This window comes from Anopheles moucheti, chromosome 3 (genome assembly GCF_943734755.1).
Source record: "Anopheles moucheti chromosome 3, idAnoMoucSN_F20_07, whole genome shotgun sequence".
Taxonomy (NCBI): domain Eukaryota; kingdom Metazoa; phylum Arthropoda; class Insecta; order Diptera; family Culicidae; genus Anopheles; species Anopheles moucheti.
In genome coordinates, this window is record NC_069141.1 from 8,231,757 (window position 1) to 8,253,934 (window position 22,178).

A 22,178-nucleotide genomic window follows, 5' to 3' on the forward strand; every position below is an offset into this window, starting at 1 on the left:
GGAATCTGTCAAGCTACTTACCCCTTTGGCATGCCATATTTGGCAGAACTTATCATATGTCACCGTTCCATCTCCGCACAGCACGTACGCTACCGATTCCAGCTGTTCAGCAAAGTCGATTTGTTTTTCATCGCTATAAGAAGGAAAAGAAGAAAAAAGTGGAACAAATATGGTAAATAATATTCTAAATTAGATATAGCTGAGCTTTAGCTGTCTCAGCATCAACAGCTGGTACACTAGTGTAAGCCCAAGGGTGGAATATGTGTGTATTTGTTTCCGTCCGGATTCGCTATCGGAATGATCATCTATCGGTAATCGAACAGCTCCTGGGTACTGAGCGTTCCACTCTCGAGCATGTAAGTTCGCTACCAAAATGACCTAAGCCTCCAGAGACACTAAAATTCTTGGACTGGATAAACTGAAATGGGTTTAGTGTATGAAGAATTGCACTGCAATAGCTCCAAAGGCAAATTCATACTACTATCTTCTATCTATTTTCAATTAATGGAAAACAAAATAACTTGGGTAAAGTTGCAATGAATCTTTATTGGTTCTTAGAATATACTTTTTCGGAAGCGTCTATTAACCGTTTGCATTTTAATTCCATTGTTGCCAATCGGATTCAATAGCCATCGCCAGAATGGACGCGAACGCTTCCTGGCCCAGCGGTATGATTTGATCGGTCATCATCTCGTGCGTGTTATCGAGTTGCTTCAAGATTAGACACACCTTGATTCCGATGCTGGTACAGTAATCCAGACAGGAACCGTATTCAAATGGACCGTAGTCGGATACAATTGACACGTCAAACTCTTGTTGCGACTGTTCAAGGATTGCTTTCTGTCCGGCATACGCAACCGCACGCACCAGATCTATGTCCGGTACCGGATCTTCCGTATATGACCACGATGTGCAGATGAGCCGTCCGTTCGATTGCAAGTTGAGCACCAATAGAGCGTCTGTATTGCTCTCCAACAGATCTTTAATCGCTCTTGTTTCTGGTTCGGAAAACGGTGACGGTCCACGGTAAACTTGCCCTGTGGTTTTTAGGTTGTAATGAGCAGTCATACTACCCCACTGAATGTCAAAATTATTGTCTATACTAACGCCAATGTTTCCATCCGGTTGGGGCGCACGATTCTTCAACCATTTGCGATTGTGCTCCTTGCTGTACTGGTACCCATCGGGATTCGGCATCGGTACTATTATCCAATGAAAGTCAGTCGAGCTCGCGTAGCTGGCCGCGTTACGAATCAGTTCATGGATTATGTACAAGGCGGAGGTCATACCGACCCAGTGTCGGGCATACATGTTACCGATCAGTACTATCTTTTTCGGTTTATCTTGGAAGATGGAGATGGCGTTAATTTCTCGCCCCTCCACTGATACTCCTAGGCTCTGTAGTTGACATTTTTCGGGATTTTCGGTCGCCAGTGCCGTCAACCATTGTGAGGCTTCGTCGTACGTTAGGAAGAAATCGAAAATATTGTAATCTGTCGACGATTTCGTTTCATTCAAACACCTGTTGAGTTGAGGATCGGTTGAAGATTAATTGACATTCTCTTACGATCCAGAAGTCAGACAAACTTACTCGATTGGAATATCGATCTCATTAGCTTCGAACACTGGTAAACAAATGATTGTGGCCAGTAAGGTTAACACTGATATCAGTGAAGAAATGGTACGCAAATTGATACACTGAACCATGGTTGAGCTGCACAAATGTTTCACAAACCTGTGCAAACTACATGCGTTAGGACTGTTCTACAACAGGGTTTATATATCGTAAGTACAGTGAAGCGATTTCAAATAATGTGTTTGGAACGAATCAACTGGAGTAGCGTTAATTGAGTTACTTGCATTCGACTACAAACAATCAATACAAGTAATTGGTTTACTAATTGAATAGCTGTTGTTGTTGGATGTGACAAACAAGGAAAAAAAAATAAACACAGAGTACTATCGAATAGTTGATTGAAAATGATTTAATTACTTATTTTCTGATCGCATTTGCAACAGTGTTGCAAATTTACGTGTTTATGTAAATGGGACAGCATTCCAGGTCTGTGTTGAAATACCGTTTGGATCATGCCTCCCAGACGCAGAGCTAGGATGCAATTTAAGCACCAAATAGTTAGTGATTGAGATAAAATCTTACAATATTTTTTTTATTGTATTTATGTTTTGGTATAATCTTTGATATGATTGCACTTTGGCAAGTCGGAAGCCAAGGAGTTAAAGATGTTAATGCCTTAATGCCGATCGAGTGACATTAGTCGATGGCCCTTGTTTACGCACCCGGTAGTGTTGGACCGATCGTGGCAAATTTCAGGCGTTCGGTGCCCTGTTTGTCCGTATACTCCCAGGGAATATGTATAAGCTATCCGCTGGCATGAACATCAGCATACAACTCCTGCGATAAACTAGCAAACCTTCTCCCTTAATGTTATCCAATTAAAATCTTCCATTTGTTTACAAACAACATTCGTGTTTGTCCAACATCCCCAGGGAATGTGAAATTCCTCCCGCAGGGACACAAACAACTGTACGAATCCATGGGAATGAAGCGTGAAATTGTGCGAACCGGCGTGAATTAGACACCGCTCCCACCGTCAGGTGTATCTTGATGGCTCCGAGTCAGGTACAGGCGCCTGCGGCCTACTTCGTTTGGCCATTTACACATTCGATCACATCCAACCACGCACAGGGACACCCTTTGAGGAAGAAATAATCGGTTCACATTCCTTGCCGATCGATATTTTCCGCTTCGCCGCACAACCGAGAGTTGAAAGACGGCGAAAAGAAGTGAGCAAAAGAATCACATGCGTGCCAACGACACATGTAGCATACGCATAGACGATCTGTTTTGCTCCGGTCCGATCATAAGTTTCTGCACCTAATTGGACCACAGTCCCGTTTGCTTAATTACAGTGCCTGGCGGAGATACGCACTGTCAAACTTGCGCAGAAACACAACCCAATTACGACGGATGCTAATTAAGCGGATCCGCACCACGGTCTTAACCGGCGGCGAGGACACAGCGACGTAGTTTCCTGCGATCATCTGTACGCCCACACGCACACACTTCCCCAACTGCAAATTTTAGGCACTACGCAATCGAGATTGGGCCGCCAAAACGAGTGATTTCTGATTGCTTCGTTTTCGGGTAATGGTTAATAATTTTCGGTGTTAAGTCGTAAGCTTATGACACGTTTATTCCTGGGCGGAGCGGGCGGTCAAGCCTGGTTGGAGAGGGTACCGTGCCGTGTGGTTCGAAAGTGAACCTGACCTCACCATTCGCACAAGGAAAGATGAATAAGAACTCAATTTGTGTGCAGTGGCCAATGTAACCCCACGTAAGATTAACACATTATTTTGGGCCCGATTAAGGTCCCGACCCGCGGGTGTGCCCCGGGTGGGTAAGTCTGAGTTAGTGAAACGCCATTGATGCGGGTGTCGGCACAAATTTGCAGTCCGATTAAACATTTTGTTCCACTTTAGCGTACAAGTTGCGCAAAAGGATACGAACCGTAAATTAGCCGCTAGTAGGGTGGAATCAGCTTGAGTGAGCAAAGCGTTTCTCTTTACGGGTGAGGATGTTTCCAAATTGGGAAGACACACCATTTTGCTGATACGAAGGAACACGTGGGAACCTAACGTCATTAATATATCTAGGCGTCAAGATAAGTCTTGTCCTAGACGATTATCAGCGCATCAGATGTCTTCACATGGACATTTATCCGTTCCTTTTTTAACTTATCGCAGTTTAACAGTCTATACATGAAGCAACAAAACATGACACCAAATTAAGATCGTTCGTAACAAATTTCATGCCTCGCCCTAGACTTCTCGATTCTCCAAATTGCATTCATCTTGACACAGAGCTCCCAGACACCCCATACACGGTTCGTGCGACCACCCATAACAGCATGCGTCAAGACCACCCAAAATGCGATAACCATTAACACTCTATCAACCGTGCGGTGGCGATTTGTTCGCATGACACCGAAGCGCAATTTTCCACCCGAGAGCCGCATCACCATAAACGCCACGCTGGAAGCTCCAAATGCTCCACCTGCAGCTGAAATAGAACTGAAATCTCGGATGATGAAAAAAAAAACCCAGCCATCCACCATCAACTCAAACGCCATAATGCGTCAATTTAGTGCTCAACCAAAGGGCCAACGCCAAAGACAGCTCGCTAATGTACCGCGCCTAATCAACGGTCCCTGGATCGGGCAAACTTATTAATTCAAATATAAAAGGTGTTAAATAGTAGTAATTGATTTAAAGAATCGAAAACAAGGAAAAGCTCCAGCAGGCGAGCTCGTTAGTTTTCAACATATAAAGCAAAATCGCACGGGCACGGCTCGCCGTCACGGGCACTTGGACGCCGCGCCAAAAGGAATGGCCACGGTTGTGTTTCATTCCCCCCACCGCGTATAAAGGCAGGGAGGGGTGATGGGAGGATGGTGGCGAATCGGCATAGAGGAGAGTACTACTTCCATACGCGAGCAGCGCGGCGTGTGGAAAGCCATGACGATTAGTTTTATTGCCACCGGTACCAGCAAAACCGGTGATAATTAACGTCCACAAGCCGCCTTACACCGAGCCACGTCAGGCTTGGTGGCGTGAGGAAACCCAGTACGGTAAAATTTTCAGTTGAGGTAGGTCCGGATCTACCTGTTGCTGTTCCATCACCGTTGATTGGAACCACCGTACGGGAGAGCATTATTATCATAATCGACGTGCTGTCGTTGGTAGGAAGCTATCAACTACATCATCCAGCCCGGTCTTGATCTGCATAGAGTGTCTTCCAGCAACAGGAGCAAGCACAAGAAGCGATTTTTTTGTTGTAGCTCTGTATCATGTTTTGTATGAGGTTGTGTGCATCTTGTTGCACAGATATGTCTACCCAAAAGGCAGCATTGGAAGTACGGTGTCTAAAGCAGGTCCGGGGGGGAATTTTATCGCATGAAACGGGAAGCTCATCCCGATAAGGTAAAAGCTACCAGCAGCGACCGAAGCGACCCTCCTCCCCAGGGTGTGCCATTTCGGGCATCTGCGGAAGCCGCGGTGCACGATGGAAATGGAGTTCTGGATTCATAAATTCGCATCTGTTTGATACGCGCTGATCACCATCGAGTTTTGGTGTTTGCCAGGGTGTCGCTACCGGTGTGGACGTGTTGTGGAATAAACATACTGTGGTACCTCTGGTTCGCGCACTTTTAAACAGTACACCTGCGGAGAAAGGTATGCTCACAATAGCTGCAATTCGGTAGCCGGTGTGTGTTTGAGATCAATTTCAGCCAATATTTTCGCGAGTATGGTCTGTTGGGTACACACAACCCAGGCACCATTCGAGGACAATTTATGAGATGCGATTATGAGCAATGGCTCTCAATGGTGTGGAGTTCGGATTGAAATGGTGAACGGGAATACCTGTATCGGTCCGTATCTAGTCAACTGGAACACTTTTTAACCACAAAACACCAAGCCGGTAGCCGGCGTGTTCCTTGTTACCATGGGAAATATTCGCAGGTCTCTAGACTAGAGATGGGTAAAATCATATAAAAACGAAGCCGGTTCTGAACGATTCCAAATCTTACTCAGTGAGAGTAGTTAGGTGCAATGAGAACCGTCAGATTCGTCCGGATCTCCCCCGGAATTGCTGATTGGATGCTGATGGTTCTCACGGTTTCAAGGATTTCGGACGATGCTTGCCTCGATTCTAGACAGTTGCGACGATTCCAACGATTCCGAAGATTCTAAAAATTCCTGACAATTTCGACGGTTTTGATCGATTCCAAACGGTTCCGAACGGAACTGGTGGTTCTCTCTCTCCCGAACCGTGGGTACGTTCCAGAGAACCCATCACTACTCTAGACTCTAAACCGTACCGTCGGGTCTTGTTCGATTGAAATAATGTGAACATATTTCTTTCCCCCAGATGACCATATCGTGTGAACTCTCGAGTTCGGTAGATAAAAATGAAAGCCCGTTTGCCGGATTCTACACCTTCGTGGAGTGTTGTTTCCTCTCTCCCCATTACCACGGAACATGTTTGGTGATTGAATAAATCCATAAAACATCAACCCCCGAAACCGTGTTGGGGACACCCTCATCCAAACTGCCAAAAAGGCAAAGAGATTGTAGATTCACGCTCGGTTTTCCCCCGTGTGTGCCGTGTGTGGTATCAAATTTCGAACAATTAACTCATCCATTAGTCGCCACGCCATGCATTGTCGAAGGTGAGTTCTCTTGTTATTTTCACCTCGAAACAATTACATGGTTCTGCGTGCGAGGAGGAGGGGGCGATCTGTAATCTGGTTTGCTTGTCCTGGATGCTCATTTTTAATCAACGAAGAACAACATTTTAGCATTCCACAACAAGCGCCTTAACGAGTAACGAGCGCATTTTAATTGTCGAAAAAGGCCAGCTGCCGTTAACGAGTGCGCTTTCGAATCCGTGGCGCGTTGAAACGTGATCATGTTTGGGGTGATCTGTGTTTGCAGGAGTTGTTCTTCGATCCGTTCTGTCGCTTGTTGCGAAACCGAATCGTGCGCAATGTTAATGAAGTGTTGAAGTGGTGAGTGCATTTAATAAACATGAAGTCATATTTCATTGCACGAATGCAACGAGGAAGGCTCAAGGAAGACTTGCCGTGGGGAAATTACTGAAGTTACAAAGTATTCTTTATGGGATTTTCGACGCCTGGAATTTGAGATTCGAAAGATAATTTTTTTTTTAAATCTCTTAAAGTAAAACAGTCTAGAGTGAATTCTTATTCATTGGAATCATTCTTCTGAAAGATATGTTTGATACAGCAGGATTGATGATACAATTCCCGGGGTGCATCTTCGGGAGAAGGACACTGGAATATTCATCATGCTGTCAGACTACACCGGGCCCTCGCCAGCGTGAGAAAGTACACCCGACGTCGTGTTAAAGCGCACGCATAAATAATCCAATTTTAGTGTCGCAGCTCCACGATCAAAGATGGAAGCCGCATTCGTGGTCCTTCTTCGGTAGGCGTGCACAGCGCTCACTGTACCTGGGAATAGAATCGTGCTCCCAAGCCCCCGGACAAATGCCCGGCGGCGGATCAACCTGTCGGGTGCATCACGGTACACGAGATACGGCGAATCTGGTCCGAGAGTGACCCAGGAAACCATTCACCGTTCATCGTAGAGCCCTCGAGAGCCCCTGTCGTCGAAATCGTTCGTTGGGATCAAATTCCCAAAAACGATCCCCCTCTCCCGGTTTGGCGCATTGCAAAATCTGTACCAACACGGGCAAACAGTCAAAACAGTCAAAACGCACATAAAATAGTGCAGCCCCAACATGGGATAACGATAAATTTGATAACCTTCTCTTCGTTGGTTGCGGTGTCAGGTGTCTTTACCCGGACGCGGACGCACGCAAGTTAGCGTAGTGATTGAGCAAATGCTCACCGGCTGCCCATGTCTGCGACGCTGTCCCGACTGCTTTCATTTTGTCGTCGAGCCAATGCGCGTAAAGTGACCTCGGGCGCGGTGTTTGAAGAAATGTATCAATTTTCGTACCGGCGGCACAGTGTTTTAAAGGTGATCTCTCGATGTTTGAACGTGCAAAGTGAATCCCGAGCTTTGGCAGGCTCTTGGGGAAGGTGATGAGTGTTCTTGTAGCGATCGTACCACGATCGATGAAGAGAGTGCCTGTGGAACTAACGGGCGGTTTTCTTCGCATTCGTTTGCTCGTGATGTCCGCGCCGAAGTCGACAGTTTCAACCGCCAGCACGGATCCGTTTGAACCAGTTCTACCATATTTGGTACGAAAACCGTGAAGCTGTAAATGGGTTTTTATAATAATTTAATTCAATTTAAGTTGTTTTTTTCTTTTTGCAACTCTACTGTCCATTTTTTTGTATTTCTTCTTCATGTGATTCCGTAGATTGAAATTTGAGATTTATCGCAGCCTCAAACACTCTTTTCTGGAGCACTTCTTGTTTTTGGCCGTTTCCTGCCCACTGCGAGAATGCAAGAAATGGGCGCACGTGCGGCCCGGGATCAAGATCCCGTCATGTCTGGACCGCTGGAGTGGATTATGCTTTTAGCCGGTGAGATTTCGACCGTGCGATAACTGCGAATCGTGATCGAATTTGATCGACACAAATCGACTGCAGCGCGGAGTTCGAAGCACCACATCGCAATATCAGCGCGACTTCTTGCCCATGTTAGGGCAGATACTTAAGCGTATCTTGTACATTAACTGTTAACTCCCGAAAATGGGAAGCCTTGGCCGGTTGACGCTTCAATCAATTGCACAACCCCTGCTCGCAGCACTAATTAACGCCGATTTCGATACCCATAAACACTTCGTTCGAAGTACTGCTGGTTCACCGGGAACGGACGGGTTCGGTAAGAAAATATGAAATATGTATTGCAACGACGAGGCCACGGGTGGTCATGCCTGGGGTCTAAATTGTCGCTTCTCGCGAAAATATCCTGAAGGACCAGAGTCTGTGCAGTGGAACGAGCGTATAGGACGGTTACTTAAAGCATGTTTATGCCGTCTGTGAATTTATGTGTTCGACCGGACGGGCGCATAAGAATGGGTAGATTACGAACCGAGGTAAAGTTTGGAACTCCGGGAGAATGTGACGCACATAAGCAGCATCATTAAAAATGGTCAATATCTCAATCTGTACCAATATTTACCGATTACTATCGAGTGTCATAAACATTCGGAACCCACTGTACAGCGCGACAAAAGGTTGCTTTCGCACAATGCGTGCGCCATTGATCACCCATTCATATTGGTAGCTTGACACAATGCACAATGGTTCCTTTATGTGTAGTTCGATCCTTTCGAGTCAAGTGCAGTTCTGCTACGCACTCTCGCCGTAGTCACGCAACTATCGCGAGTCAACCACGCTGGGCAATCAATCAAAATGGGCAGTCCCACCTTTGATTATTGATACCTCCAGAGTGCGTATGGAGCGATCGAGTGTGGATCGTTGTGGTTGGTCTGCGTATTGGAAAGACTGGAAAGATAGAAAGGGCGCCCCACTGCTAGCGTGCGGACCACTGTAAAATATTTCAACAATTAAGCGTCAATAGTTTCGACCGTTCGGACGTGTCTTCGTTCATTGACCATTAGCGTGGCGTGGAGTTACGGTCTGCCTCGGGATGGTGGTTAAATGAATTATCAACTGTTACGACCCGTGAGCATTGTAGGGTGTCTTTGTAAATTTATTATTACTTCATCAACACCCCCGGAAAGGGCTCGGTCGGTTGAGCTACGGGGAGTGCGCGAGTGTCTCCCTCTGGCGATATGTCTGCCTGAAGGGAGTTCCGTTGCAGGTAGATTTTCTAACGGCTCCACGCCGTTTCATTGTGAAAACGGCTTCATCTCCACGTGCGTTCGGATGATTGGCGCACACCCTAAACACATGCTGTTCGCAGCCGGTCTGTCTGAAGCCCTGGACGAGGGCTTTTGTCCCTTGACAGTTTTCCTGAAAGCCCAGCAAAAATGAGTGGTGGAGTGGAACAGCGTGCGAGAGAACCCTTTCCATCACGAAGGAGGTGTCTGTTGGACGTCTTGTCCGGAGGCAGTTACAAGACAGGTCTCGCCGGTGATCGAATCTGGCGTTAACGGGTTCCCGCAGTTCCGCAGATCGACACGATCGATAGATTGATGGTAGGCATATTTTCTTCTTCACATATGCCTTGCGCCGACTCATCGTCGGGTATGGGTATCAGTTTTGTAGAAGCACACTTTTTCTTAACACAATTTTGTAGCTTTGCAGCTCTTCGTGTTGCTGAAGATGCAGGGTACACGAGGAGTTTCGATGCCTTGATTGGGACCACCGGGAAACAGGATTGTTGAGTTCAGCTTGCGGAATGCCACCGCACAGGACAGACGTGCGCTTCCGTGCGCAAAAGAGCACCATTATCAGCGATTGTGATCTGCACCAGAATGGAAATCACGAGATCGCAGACGATCGATTTCGTTACTCCCTTGAAGGCATGGTTCGAATGTTTTGCCCCACCGTACGGAATGAAGATCGGCGGATATTACTTGTCGAACTGCGATAGCTGGATGGAAAGCAGATACGCACACGATGTGCTTCGGTTTCATCCGCATAATAAGCGCATCTAGAGGTGGAAAACTCACTAGATATCTGCGAGCAAACAAGTGTGTGATTTGGGGAAGATTGTTCGGTGCGTTTATCGATGTTGAATGTAACCTTCAGAGATGGAAGACTACAACTGCATCTACAGTAGATGGAATTTTATTGTAAGCTTTTGAAAGCAAAACGACTACAAACACCGGTGAAGGGTGCGATTGTTTCGGTGTGTCCTGCAAATGAAAAATGGACGAATTTATTAGGAGCGCTGTCTTACCGCGGTAAATGTAGCGCATTTGTCTGCCCTCGGGCCACTGCTGGGCGTTACAAATGGACCGTTCAATAGAGTGCAATCGGTGCACATTTGTCAAAACCGAATGCCAAGCGGTATACTTCGTTTTTTTTTGGCTTCACCCACGCACGTTCGGAGGGCGTGTTTGAGCATTATTGCATACGTAGCCGCATTACAGTGCCGTGCTGCTTCACAGTGTCGGTTACCTTGTGCATCACAGCGTCGATGGAAGGGTCTCCGGGATACACGGGATTACACGACTGTTTGCCATGTTACCTTGTTGGTGGGCACGCAGGGAAGCCAAAGCCGAAAGCCTCCAAAAGTAACACTAATCTGCGTGTGAAGGTGATAAATCTTCTCCCTTGCGAATGGGAGCAGCGGCGTGATTAATCTCGTTTTAAACATTCTTTCCTCTTTGCATGCCGCTGTGTGTCGCCCCCGCACTGCACAACGCGAAAAGTCCTTCGGAAGATTTTACAGGGTTTTACAATAGGTAGGATTGGGCCACCACCAGGCCGGTGTATTGGTTGTGGCAGCGGTCTTCACACGGCAGGACCGGTCCAAAATCTCATCCAAATCAATCGTCTGTAGAGGTCTAAAGACCTCTTGAGATTTGTTGTGCCGATAAACAGAAGAAGGAATAGCTAAAATTGGATATTCCTGGGCACAATTTAGTGAATATGTCAAATCGGCAAGGCGGTTTTCATATCGGCGGATTAAATAAAAATATGAAATGTAAGATATATCTTTTTTGCACAGAAATTATACGCAAATGATGTCAAAATAGGATTTAAGAATGCTATTTAATAATAACAAATACCTGTACTTAGAATTCCAATGATATAATCCTACAAATTTTCGTTTTACATTTCAACTCTTGAACCCAACGATATGTAAACCGACGGTCGATATTACATTCTCTAAATTTGGCACGTTATTCCATGTCCAGTTTGGCCTATTCAGTGAAGTGTTTTGTGTTTCACAAACAAATTCGTTGTTGCGATTTAGTAAACAGTGCATGCCATATCCCATCTATTGCAGAACCCTGTAACGCAGTCACATCCGCGCCACTGCAGGATAGCGCACGAAACAGTGCAGCTAAAAATCAATCGATCGATACTGAAATGGGACCCGTACGGCAAAAGCGAATTATGGTCGAGTATATTAATACTCACGATCAAATTAAACATGAAACCGAACACATCACCGTAAATCATAAGCATGTACACACCTTTATCCGGTCAGCAAAACGTAAGCCACCACAGCAACTGACCAAGACACGCCTTTCGAACGGTGTGCGTCACGTGTGCCCATGAGGTGGTATCGCGGTGGGAGGACATTACGCATGGGTTAAATGTCGTGCATTAATTTTAATATTACCTCACGCGGGGCTGCCGATCGGGCAGGGAGCCTGGAGGGATCGGATTTTCCGAGTCGATCCACCACCGGGACGCTACACAATCAATGCTGACAAATTGAATTGCGTGCACCCGAAATTGTGCGCTTTCTTCTCGATTCCTCGTGGTTGAACGTGTTCGGTGTAAAAAAAAAACGAAACATACGTTACACGACACTCTCGCTGTTGTTCGCCGGCGATATGGTCAATCTTCCAAAGCAACTTGTAATACATGAGACGTACAGCTGCTTCCCCCCTCCGTAAGCAGTGCGGGCAAAGAATTGGGATTCAATTTGGTCAAAACTACTCGTGTTACTACTGGATTGCGTATATGCTATCATACAGTTTAATCTACAACAATGGAGTGCCGTCGGGCAGGGTTATATTTGGTACACACCGAACGTGTATCCCGCAACCGATGGGCCACACCCGGGGCAAGATCGATCGCGCCGGCCGCGAAAACAGATGAAAAACGAGCTACGGAATGGGTGATTTTGGTGTGGCAGATAATTCATAACCGTTTTGCTGCACCATTTATTCATTTCTTATCCACTGATGCGCTACCGAACCGGAGCGCTGGTTCGAACTGCAAAAGGGCGGAACTCGGGGTGTGTTCGGGGGAATTGATTTTTTTGTTGGAGAAGCGAAATAAGGTTAATGTGAATTGATTTTTCGTTGCGCCGAAAAAAACTTTCCAGCACCGTAAACATTGTGGGAGGTATGAACGACTGGCGGAAGAAAGGTCACTGGATTACCGGTGCAGTTCATAATTTCATGAGGATTGAAAATTGATTTAAATTTGTGATCACGATCGAGCACATTTTTTTTTTTCGTTCAAGGAGTTGAAGTGAGAAAGTGGATGATAAATAGCACGGGGTGGCACTTACGTCAGACGACCTTTGAGGTGTTCGATCCATTTATCCTGCACCAAGAAGTTTTCGTTGTCCATGTCAAACAGCCGGAACAGATTTTGCAGAAATGTCTGTAACGAGAGGGCAATGCAATGGGAGAGCACGTTAGTAACACAGCATCATTGATGAAGATGTCGCGTAGCTTGGGAGGGCCCTGTTTGTGGTGTCTTTATTAGAATTGTCACATGGTGCGTGATTGCACGCCGTCCTAGCGGCACGCGGACACCAAAGATAGGGCCGTCAACTCGTCGCCTACCCGGCATCAAACATGGTTCGATGTAACACCGCGCACCAGAAATTTCCTCCAACCATTTAGCGTGTGGCAGCCCTTTTCCTTAGAGACCTTCGGCGAATGCTACCCTTTGGGGGATGCGAAAGCGAGCACCACCTTTGCTATGGGCCACAAGACTTCATAGCACCTTTTTAGCGCATGGAAGGTGGAAAGCTCAATTACGCCTTTGGCGTTGTCGATCGTGAAGCTGTCCCCAACCATAAAGAACACCGACCCGGGTCTGGGCTCTTCTGGGTGCGTGTTGGATATGGTGTGAGTTCTCGGCGCGAAAGGGAACGGACAGCTGCAACGTTGCTGAAAGTAGTGCATGATCATCGGAGAATAGCTTCCCGAGCATCCGGAGCATTTCCTTTTTGTGTTGAGCCGCGTCGCTCTATGTAAGGGTAAATCACGCAGGGCTGGTCGGTGTGGTTAATTATCGTCGCGTACATCACGCGGAGGAACCAGCCATGCCATTCCCAATCCCCTAGAGACAAAACCCACCCTGGCGGTGTAGCTAATCGTCCACACCACCATGGGTAACATTTCCGGGTGTTTCGTGCGGTAGAATTGAAGTTATTCCGCAAACAGCATTCATCGGCCCATGTTAACAACTTTATTTAATTGCCCATCGGTTCGGTCCAAAGACCAGCGACGCTCTGGAAGATAATTTCCGCGAACAAACAAACCCTCCAGGAGGGTTACGGAGGTATGGAATGTTTCGTCCCGATCGGGACAGGGTTTAACCAAATGGTGGCGGAGTGTTAATTATGCTTCAGCTTAATTGCATTTATTTATCTTCCATCGACGGTTGGGGCAGCGCGGTTTCCGTTTTAAGTCAACGACCGCAGTCCGGCCGCAGTGGAAGTAAAAATTCGCAACCCTGAAGGGAGGTGTGTGACTTGATGGGAAGGCTTTGGGTACGCGGGGGCGGGTTGCAGCAAATCCCATCCCGTCATGAAATCCCAAACACGCGCCGAGGAATCCCGCTAAAGGGATTAAATTGGAGCTTGAAATGAGTTAATCAACCGTGCGGTGGTAATGAGTGTAAAATCATGAGCACACAAACGGGTTTTGTCATATGGAATGGGACGTATTTTTGTGGTTGTTAATGTACGCTGGAGTGCGTGTGTGCGGAATTAAAGCGGAGATCTGATTTTAAATATGTGGGGAGATGAAGATATTAACTTAGTAACGGTGTCAGAATTAATAGGATTAAAAGTGTAAAAAAGGGTAGAATGATGTAGTACCTGGGCTGATAAATATGTGTGAAGAAGGTTGAGAACGATATATTTCAACTCCTCCTTATACAGGAACTGTTTTGCAAAAATTTCTTTGGATTACACACACACACATCTCTTTTCTCAACATTGCTTATCAATTCAACAATCCCCTTGGGGAGTTGCAGAGTTTTAAGGGTGTTGAGAGCAGAGAAGCAGGTAGGCTCCGGCGAGATTCGAACTCACGATCTCCTGTTTACTAGACAGGCGCTTTAACCAACTAAGCCACGGCGCCGTTAAGATGCAAAGAATAAAACTAAAAATAAAAGTTCTCTCCCTCGCATTCTGGAACGACATTAAAACAACGATTCTGAATCGATTTCATTGTTCTCTATACAATTGCATCATAAAGGTACGAACACGTGTAGGGCTGCTGTTTGATCAACAGCTGGAGTTATTTTTAGCCATTGAGATATAAAACAGAACCAGCACAAATATGAAACAATTACACCCAAATTGGTAGAGCTAGAGCCAAACACGAATTGCGCCATAGATTTGAAATATTGCATTTGATCAGCGAAATGAGGTAGCAGCCATATCAAACAAAACCACATGTCCGGATCAGTTGTGTATACTTCGTTATCATGTTTATGAACAGCGAATGAAGATTACAGGCTTTCGCGCGCGTATATATTTACGATCCACACGAAAACACATGATAAGCAAACGTGTGAATTTGAACTGGTATTGTTTTTGCAATTAAAAATTACGTAAGTGGAACGTTTGGTTTTAAGAAAACATTTCTTCTTCTATTCTAAGTGATAAGATCGTTTTCAGCGTGCAATTGGACGTGACGCTTTCTAGACGCCAGCTGTTCAACGCGCCTCTTTAGCTCAGTGGTAGAGCGCTGGTCTCGTAAACCAGCGGTCGTGAGTTCAATCCTCACAGGAGGCAGGGTTCACTCATACAAACTCAAACGTTTTTTACACCCTTTTTCTTTGCATCGAGTCCATAAACTGTTACAAATGAGTGTACAAATTTTATTGCTGGAAAGTTTAATAGATTAAAATCAATCAGGTTAATGATTGAATGTTATTAGCTTCGTTTTGATGAATTCCAGCCTATCCCTGACCTTAATTAGAGCAAATTTTGGTGCAAATGGTCGCGACATTTGTTGCAAGCACGCCAAAAATTAGTTCAAGTGAATAAAATCAAGACGGACAGCGTCGAAAAATACGGAGCAAATGTTGTATCTCTACACACCACAAGCAAACATTCACAATTAATGTCCTTCTTAGCGGCAGGCATGGCAGAAATATTTAATGCATGCCTACACGCCGTTAAACGAATCGAACTCTGCGATAATTAATTAACGACCAATCACCTTTGCCTGCCCGCTGGTACGATCCCGGCCAACTGCTGCCAGTATTTGATGTTCGGGCGCCATTTTCGAAAACGGGCGGCTCTTTATAAGGCATTTAAAAGCATCCAGGTTAAAATCAGTCCGAACTCGATCGCGTCACATTTAATTACCAGCCATCTGTTTGGTTGTTTTATTTGCGACTCCTTGAGCATTACCACAGGTAGGCATTCCAAGCGTTTGCTAGGCGCTTTAAAAATCCCCACACCGTGACAAGCTGGCTCGACCCATTGACCCCGCCGGGTGGAAGCAAATTAATAGTATGTGGTGTGTAGTGGCTTACAAGCCGGCCGCAAACGGGTAGCGAATCATTTGTCACAGCGAAGCGATAATTTCGCTGCATTGTACTACTCGTGACCACCGGAATCTTAAAGAGACAGAGAGCTGTTCGAATAAATTAGATTAGCGTGTAGTGTCGCGATGCCTTTGCCATAAACTACGGCTCGTATTTTTCTCGCCTCGGCCACCGGACACGGATGCTGCGGCGTCTTCGGGTGTTTATCTCATCGCATTGTCACATAAACAACACAGTTTCAATCTTTTTCAAGGGACGAGCTTGACTGTACAGGGGTGGAAAACCGGGCGAAAATAATGAACCGCAATTGATGACGGCCTCCGCAAGCGACACGATTTTTTCCACCCGTGGGGGTTCAATTCAATTACGATAAAAACGTTTCAACGTCCAGCAGCACGGGAGCTGTCGGACTCTCTGGCTGCAGCGAACGTAAGGGTAGGTTGAAAAGTGCACCAGAAGAAAACTGTGTCATCTATTAGCCAAATTGATGGCGACGGTTTTCAATTAACTTTGCATTAGCGTGCGAGGTCTGGATTGTGAGGTCTGATTTGTCGGGTGCATTTGCTGGAGGGATTTCGTATAATGTTTTGCTGTTGCCGTTGTTCCATTCGTGAGTGTCAAGTGTTTTGCGAAAAGGCGATCGAACGGCCCACACTTGTCAAGAAGCTTTACGATCTGGTCGGACCACCGGCCATGGCGTGTGTATCACCACGCATGAAGACAATAGTTGATGGTGGGAACGTGACGATTCGGTTTTATTTAAAAATATGTTGAAGTAATCTTAACTTGTTTTGTTTTAAAATATGTGTACAGGTGATGTGAATAATGCGATCCTATTTAGGATGTCTAAATATTAGATTTTCGTTTTCTTTGCTGCTTACGGCCATACCCTCGTCATCTTTCACTTCCGCCCGTGCAAAGCCACCTTATCGCTTTCACCTCTGGTTACGTTAATGGGATTTTGTTCGTTGTCAATTTATTTCAATTATGGAGCTCTTATTCAAATTGCCCTATCGCCGTTGGAAGTAGATAACGCCCGTTGCTTCTAGACGCGCATTGCATTAGCTGCTGTCGCGCAATAAAAGCCCCTTTGCGAAAACTGGTCCGTACGCCCTCCTGTGGCTGCAACAAATGGGTCTGGTCCGGGTGTGGTGGTCCCACCTGTGCGTGAAGTTGCGAACCCCAACACCGACATGCAAACCGATAAGCACATAATGACGCGCATGTTTAAGGCGAACCTTCTCCGGGCCCCGGGTTACCCGACGGTGCGTCGTCGTTGTCGCACGGCCATTGTCCGCAGCCGGTCATACATATTCCTGGCGTCTAATCAATTTAATTGAGGTCTCGTTAGATAAATCGATCAACTCAGGTGCAACAAAATGGCATAATTGATCATCTCTCACCATCGGACGACAGTTGATGTCCACACAGTGATCTTTGGACGGGGATTGGGGACTGTTGGATGTGCTCCACATGCTGCCCAGGAGGAAACCAGGAGGACCAGAGCTCTCAGAATATTTCATGGAGAGCAGTTGTCCATTTATTAGAGAAAGTGCATAAGAGACTTTAACATCTTTATGTTACAAAGAGCACTTCGTTAAAGACCAACTTTAAGGAATGCCGTGAAGTGCCTCTTCTTATATTTTTCCAGCGTTGCCTTTTTATTGCATGAAGTGTAAGAAACTTTTTGAAATTTTTGAAATCCTATCCGATCATGCTGATAATAAATGTAAATGGATCTTTACTACATCTACTACTCTAAACTCTCCGATAAAGAAAACAACTCTAAAAAGATCTCTTTAACTTTGATACCGCAAAACTACGACAACTAAATACGTAATAACATCTTCGGGACTTCCTTTGCTTTATTTACTTTTACCTATCTTTAGAGGGACTTATTGGTAAATTCAATTCTGAAAGCAACATGACATGTCTTTTCCTCACACAACTTTTGACAGTGACCCCACTGGAGCCAGAGACACACCACGGTCACTTCTGCAACAATCCAACAGAAACTAATAATGCGAGATTAAAATCGTAGTGTTTTTAATTGCGAAAACTCGTTGCACCAGTTATGGCCAGTCCACCGTCCAGGTGAATGCCGAGATGAAGGAAGGTTTTGCATTAACGGCCGAAGCGTTGATCAACACCTGCTGTTCAGGGGCTCTGGTCGAAGAACGTTCGGTCGAGCAGGATTTGTGGAGTATGCTTTTGAAACAAGAGCTGGCGGCTCGTTCTTCGAGATGGGACCGTTCTCTTTCACCTTTCAGGTGACAGTGGTGATGCAGTTTGTTTGCGTTCTCCTGGAAGAACTTCACCGATAGACCGCTTGGACGTAAATGACCTTTTTTACCTTCAAACAATCTTTTGACCTAATCGATCGTTTCGATCGATCTGACGTGGTTGCGGGGTGATAGGGATCCAGGTAGGACATGAGTTAACCTTTCTTCTTCACCGCGCAACCTTCCGGCCCTATGCCTTTAGTGATCTGGGTCGTTCAATCGTTTCGCTATCCCGCTATCAGCGATCGGCAAACGACTTCGACGTTCGGGGCTTAATTACAGCTCAAATACAAATCGAACCACTTTGCAATGCCAACAAACCGATAAATGGATGCACAGCTTATCTTTATCTTTTATGCAACCCTTCCATTTCGGGCGGTATGCTTCGGTGTACGCGAGATAAATAAAAATAAAGCCACCCGATAACGTTCGGAAAGCGAACGCTAGGATGGAGCGGATATCGCTTGCAAGCGTGGTTTTGTGATGATTTTGGAGTTGCAAAAAGCATGCTTAATGTTTCTGCAAGATGGATGTTGATTACGGAGTGAAGGGACTTTCTTGTTTTCGTTTTTTTTTGCTGAAGTGTCTGGCAGATAGCTACTGATCTGTTTAATGCCCAAAGTATTACAGTGTGTGATCAGCGTTGTTCTATGTTATATAATATTTAATTTATGTAATTTTTGTATTTATTAGCTAATGTTTAAGTTTGTGACCTATTAAGCTTAGCTTGTATTAATAAAAGATTCCGAGAAGTACCTCTATTTCACAACATCTAGCAACAGATGTCCTACGCGTTCGAAGTGAACAGAAGCATCACATGATGCATGACGCTACAACTTCGGCACGTGAAAAAGTTGTACTCCATTTTCTTTATCGCCCTCGGCAGTCGAAGGTGTACCGGGCCACCAGTGGGACGAATGCAATATCAACTCGGACCATACTTCCCCACCACGACAGGCTCAATCCCTACCTCTGGTGAGCGTTCGCGATACGCGTAATACCGTCCGAAAAATCCTTGAAACAATCTTCCACTCACGGGGTGGAGCTAAATGTTCGGATTGACATTCAACTGCCGACTGCTTCAGATCGAAAACGGCCGCCGGGTCAGAACCGTTCCTCGGTGGCGGTGGATTGCTGCTAGATCGAACCCAAGCTGCGGCCCAAAACACTTCCATCGCACGATTGCGCAGGTGCGGATTGCATTCTAGTTTCGCGCGAAATAAAAAATGGTGAACGTCAAACAGTGAACAGACTGCACTCTGATCCGTGTGTCGATTGCATAAGGGCGCACGGTAAGCGTGCGTTGCATGAGTACGTACACGATCTCGGCACGCACTTGCTTCTCCGCTCCGGATGGGATCGCTAAAGGCTAGCGGAAGCAGGTGCTCGCACATACTTCACACGAAGGTTCGTAGCCTAGTTCGCGCGAAGTCACCCCGCGCGTTGATTGGCAAAGGTCGCGAGCGAATGGGCGCACGATCGCGATCGCGGGTGTCCTAGCGGAAGGCAAAATGTGGGTGACCAGTACGGGAAGGTTACGTGGTATATATATATATATTTTTTGTCTTCGGTTTGCAAACATGCAACTAATTTAAATAACTTAAGCGTCGCGTCCGCCACACGTCCCTGCTTTAAAGCACCATTCGGTGAGCGCTTTCACGCGTGACTATTGTGTGTCTATTTTTAAAAAGTGGACCCGAAACCTAGTACCATTTACAACGAGATCGTACCGATAATGTTTTAGCAAACGCGCACTAATGAGGGTTAAAAATGCGTGAATTTATGAGCGTCTTGCTGCGATGTTGAGTTGTGTTGCTGTCTCTCTGACAGCACGTGACTCACCCGCTAGATCGGCTGTCGATGGTGAACACCTCCGAATGACATGTGTGCAGCAAAGAGGAATTAAAAGGTGTACACCACGCTGTTCTAGACGCGATGGCGACCCCTTTAGTGGTGCCAAATGTGACAGACCTTCGTAAGAGGACGGTATTTGAAAAACACCTACATTAGGACGACTAACGTAGGCTGTATGCTTCTCGGCGCTGACACCACCGCCACTTCCTTCGCGACGATTGCAGATCCCTTAAAGCGATCGACCCTGATCTTGACTATTACCGCTCGTCCGATCGTCATAAATATGTCGGTCAAGGAAAGTGTGTTTATGACGGGTTTGATTATTCTTCATTACGTACAATTCACCGTGCGTCTGATAACGTCTGGGTGGAATTGTTGGTAGAGAAACGCATGCCAGTATCTAAATTGTTTGCAATGTTTAAACACGCACGTCAGAGTGGTTTTTGTTATGATGTGTTTTATTTATGCATCCTTGGTCCATATGCTGAGCATTACTTCCTCGCGTTGGCTGTACGCATTCGGCGGCTCGGACCTGATACCGATCGGCATTCCGGCATCCGGCACAAGCTTCTTATCTGTTCCTTTCTTTTGGTCATGAAAACGCCGCTCGAAATTCAAATCGAATTTGCATAACACTCAACCGAGTCGAGGTGCCCGAACAATCGAATTGTTTCGAACGAGATCAATCTGTCCGGTCTCCCAAAAGCAGTCTGCTTGGTGGGAGGGTAAGAAACGAGTGTAGGAAGAGGCCACATTTTGCACATTCGACTTGCTTGCGAGTGCGAGAAACCCTGGGGGATCCAAGTCCAAGTACCAATGTCTTCAAGTGTCGGTGAGTTCCCGCTTTATGGCCGATCTGTTTATTCGATGCTGTAGTTTTAAGTGTGACCGAAATGTGTTTTCCTTGTATCCGTTCGCCCCGGGTGAGGAGGGAGCTTTCCAGCATGGTCCGGGAACGCACAGCAAATTGCTCGCCTTTTTGCTACAAATTTTAGTGGACCACCGGCCATCCCACTGTGCCTCCATTCTTAATGGGGTGGATTCAACGCGATGGATCACGATGATTGTAATTATGGTTAATCTCTGTCTTTTTGGAGTCTGTGGAACACAGACGACACCGAATGGAGGTGTTGGACACAATAACACAACTACGTAAATTTACCGATCGTTTGCTGAAAGTTGTACGGCCTTTAGTGGGAATAAGTTCGTTTAAAAAAAGTCTCTCTTCTGCAGGGCCTTGTCGGCCTCAGGTGTAGAACTGGTTCAAGATGACTCCTTTTATGGAGCACCTGCGAGGAAGTGTACACCCGGCGTGCAACGATACATATTGGAAACGAACATTTCGGAACATTTTTGTGATGTTGTGCAACAAAAGTCGCTGAAGAAGGTTTCTTATTAGACGAAAATGAGCGCTTGTTCCAAGGGTTTCCCTTATAGTTAAATAGCAATTAAACTGCACCGTTTAGACGCGGTCGACGGTGGCCTTTTCGCGTGATGCACATTTAACTAATCAGCCGTAAACAAAAACTGAGCCCACGAAATTCTACCAAACAAGGTGAAATCGAAATGAAAATATCAATTTACAAACCAAAAACGGTAGGCCTTCATTATTCCGACCGACGATAGAGGTTAATGCTACGCTGCCAAACCCGCTGACTGGCCGCCGCCCATATCCCGTGCCACCCGCGGTCGTAAAAGGACAAAATTGATTTCCTGCAAACGCCGCGCGCGGAGGGGCACGAACCGGAGCAGAACAGACGACTATCGGGACTAATTATACCGCCCGAGACGCTCGTATGTGGAAAAGTTTCTAAAATAATAGTACAAACACGCGAGCGCGAGGAAGCTCGGCCCGGTTGCCCCGTTCACGATTAATCACCTGCCAAGAGCTTTGCGTGCGTGCGTGCGTGTTTGACCGGTGAACCGTACGCGCGGCATATGCTTTTCTGCGACCAACCTGTTGCGACCCACCGATCGATGGGTATAATTTTGTTTATTTTGTGTACCCAAGAGGCCGTGGTTCTGATCACTCCCAGCTATGATCGCAGGTTGGCATTTGTTTTTCCTCCCGTAGTGGGCCGTAATTTTCCTCCCATCGTAGCCGGTACCATTAATCAGTAAGCTG

General features: G+C 46.2%; 2 protein-coding genes and 2 non-coding genes across 4 annotated transcripts in view; 1 reads left to right on the plus strand and 3 right to left on the minus strand.

The window, feature by feature from the left end:
- LOC128303238 (uncharacterized) overlaps positions 1-22,178 on the minus strand; it is a 62,346-nt gene that overhangs the window by 18,351 nt on the left and 21,817 nt on the right. The window contains exons 2-3 of the mRNA XM_053040122.1: positions 12,688-12,782; positions 22-133 (exon numbers count right to left, since the gene is read on the minus strand). Coding sequence (XP_052896082.1) covers positions 22-133; positions 12,688-12,782 — 207 coding nt within the window. The remainder of the gene's footprint in view (positions 1-21; positions 134-12,687; positions 12,783-22,178) is intronic.
- On the minus strand, positions 598-1,707 carry LOC128303252 (zinc carboxypeptidase-like). The gene is made up of 2 exons (XM_053040146.1): positions 1,592-1,707; positions 598-1,522 (listed from the first exon to the last, which is right to left on the minus strand). The coding sequence occupies exons 1-2, from the start codon at positions 1,705-1,707 to the stop codon at positions 598-600; spliced, it is 1,041 nt and encodes a 346-aa protein (XP_052896106.1).
- Trnat-agu (transfer RNA threonine (anticodon AGU)) lies at positions 14,424-14,497 on the minus strand. Its single transcript has one exon. It is a non-coding gene; the product is annotated as a tRNA-Thr (tRNA).
- On the plus strand, positions 15,085-15,156 carry Trnat-cgu (transfer RNA threonine (anticodon CGU)). Its single transcript has one exon. It is a non-coding gene; the product is annotated as a tRNA-Thr (tRNA).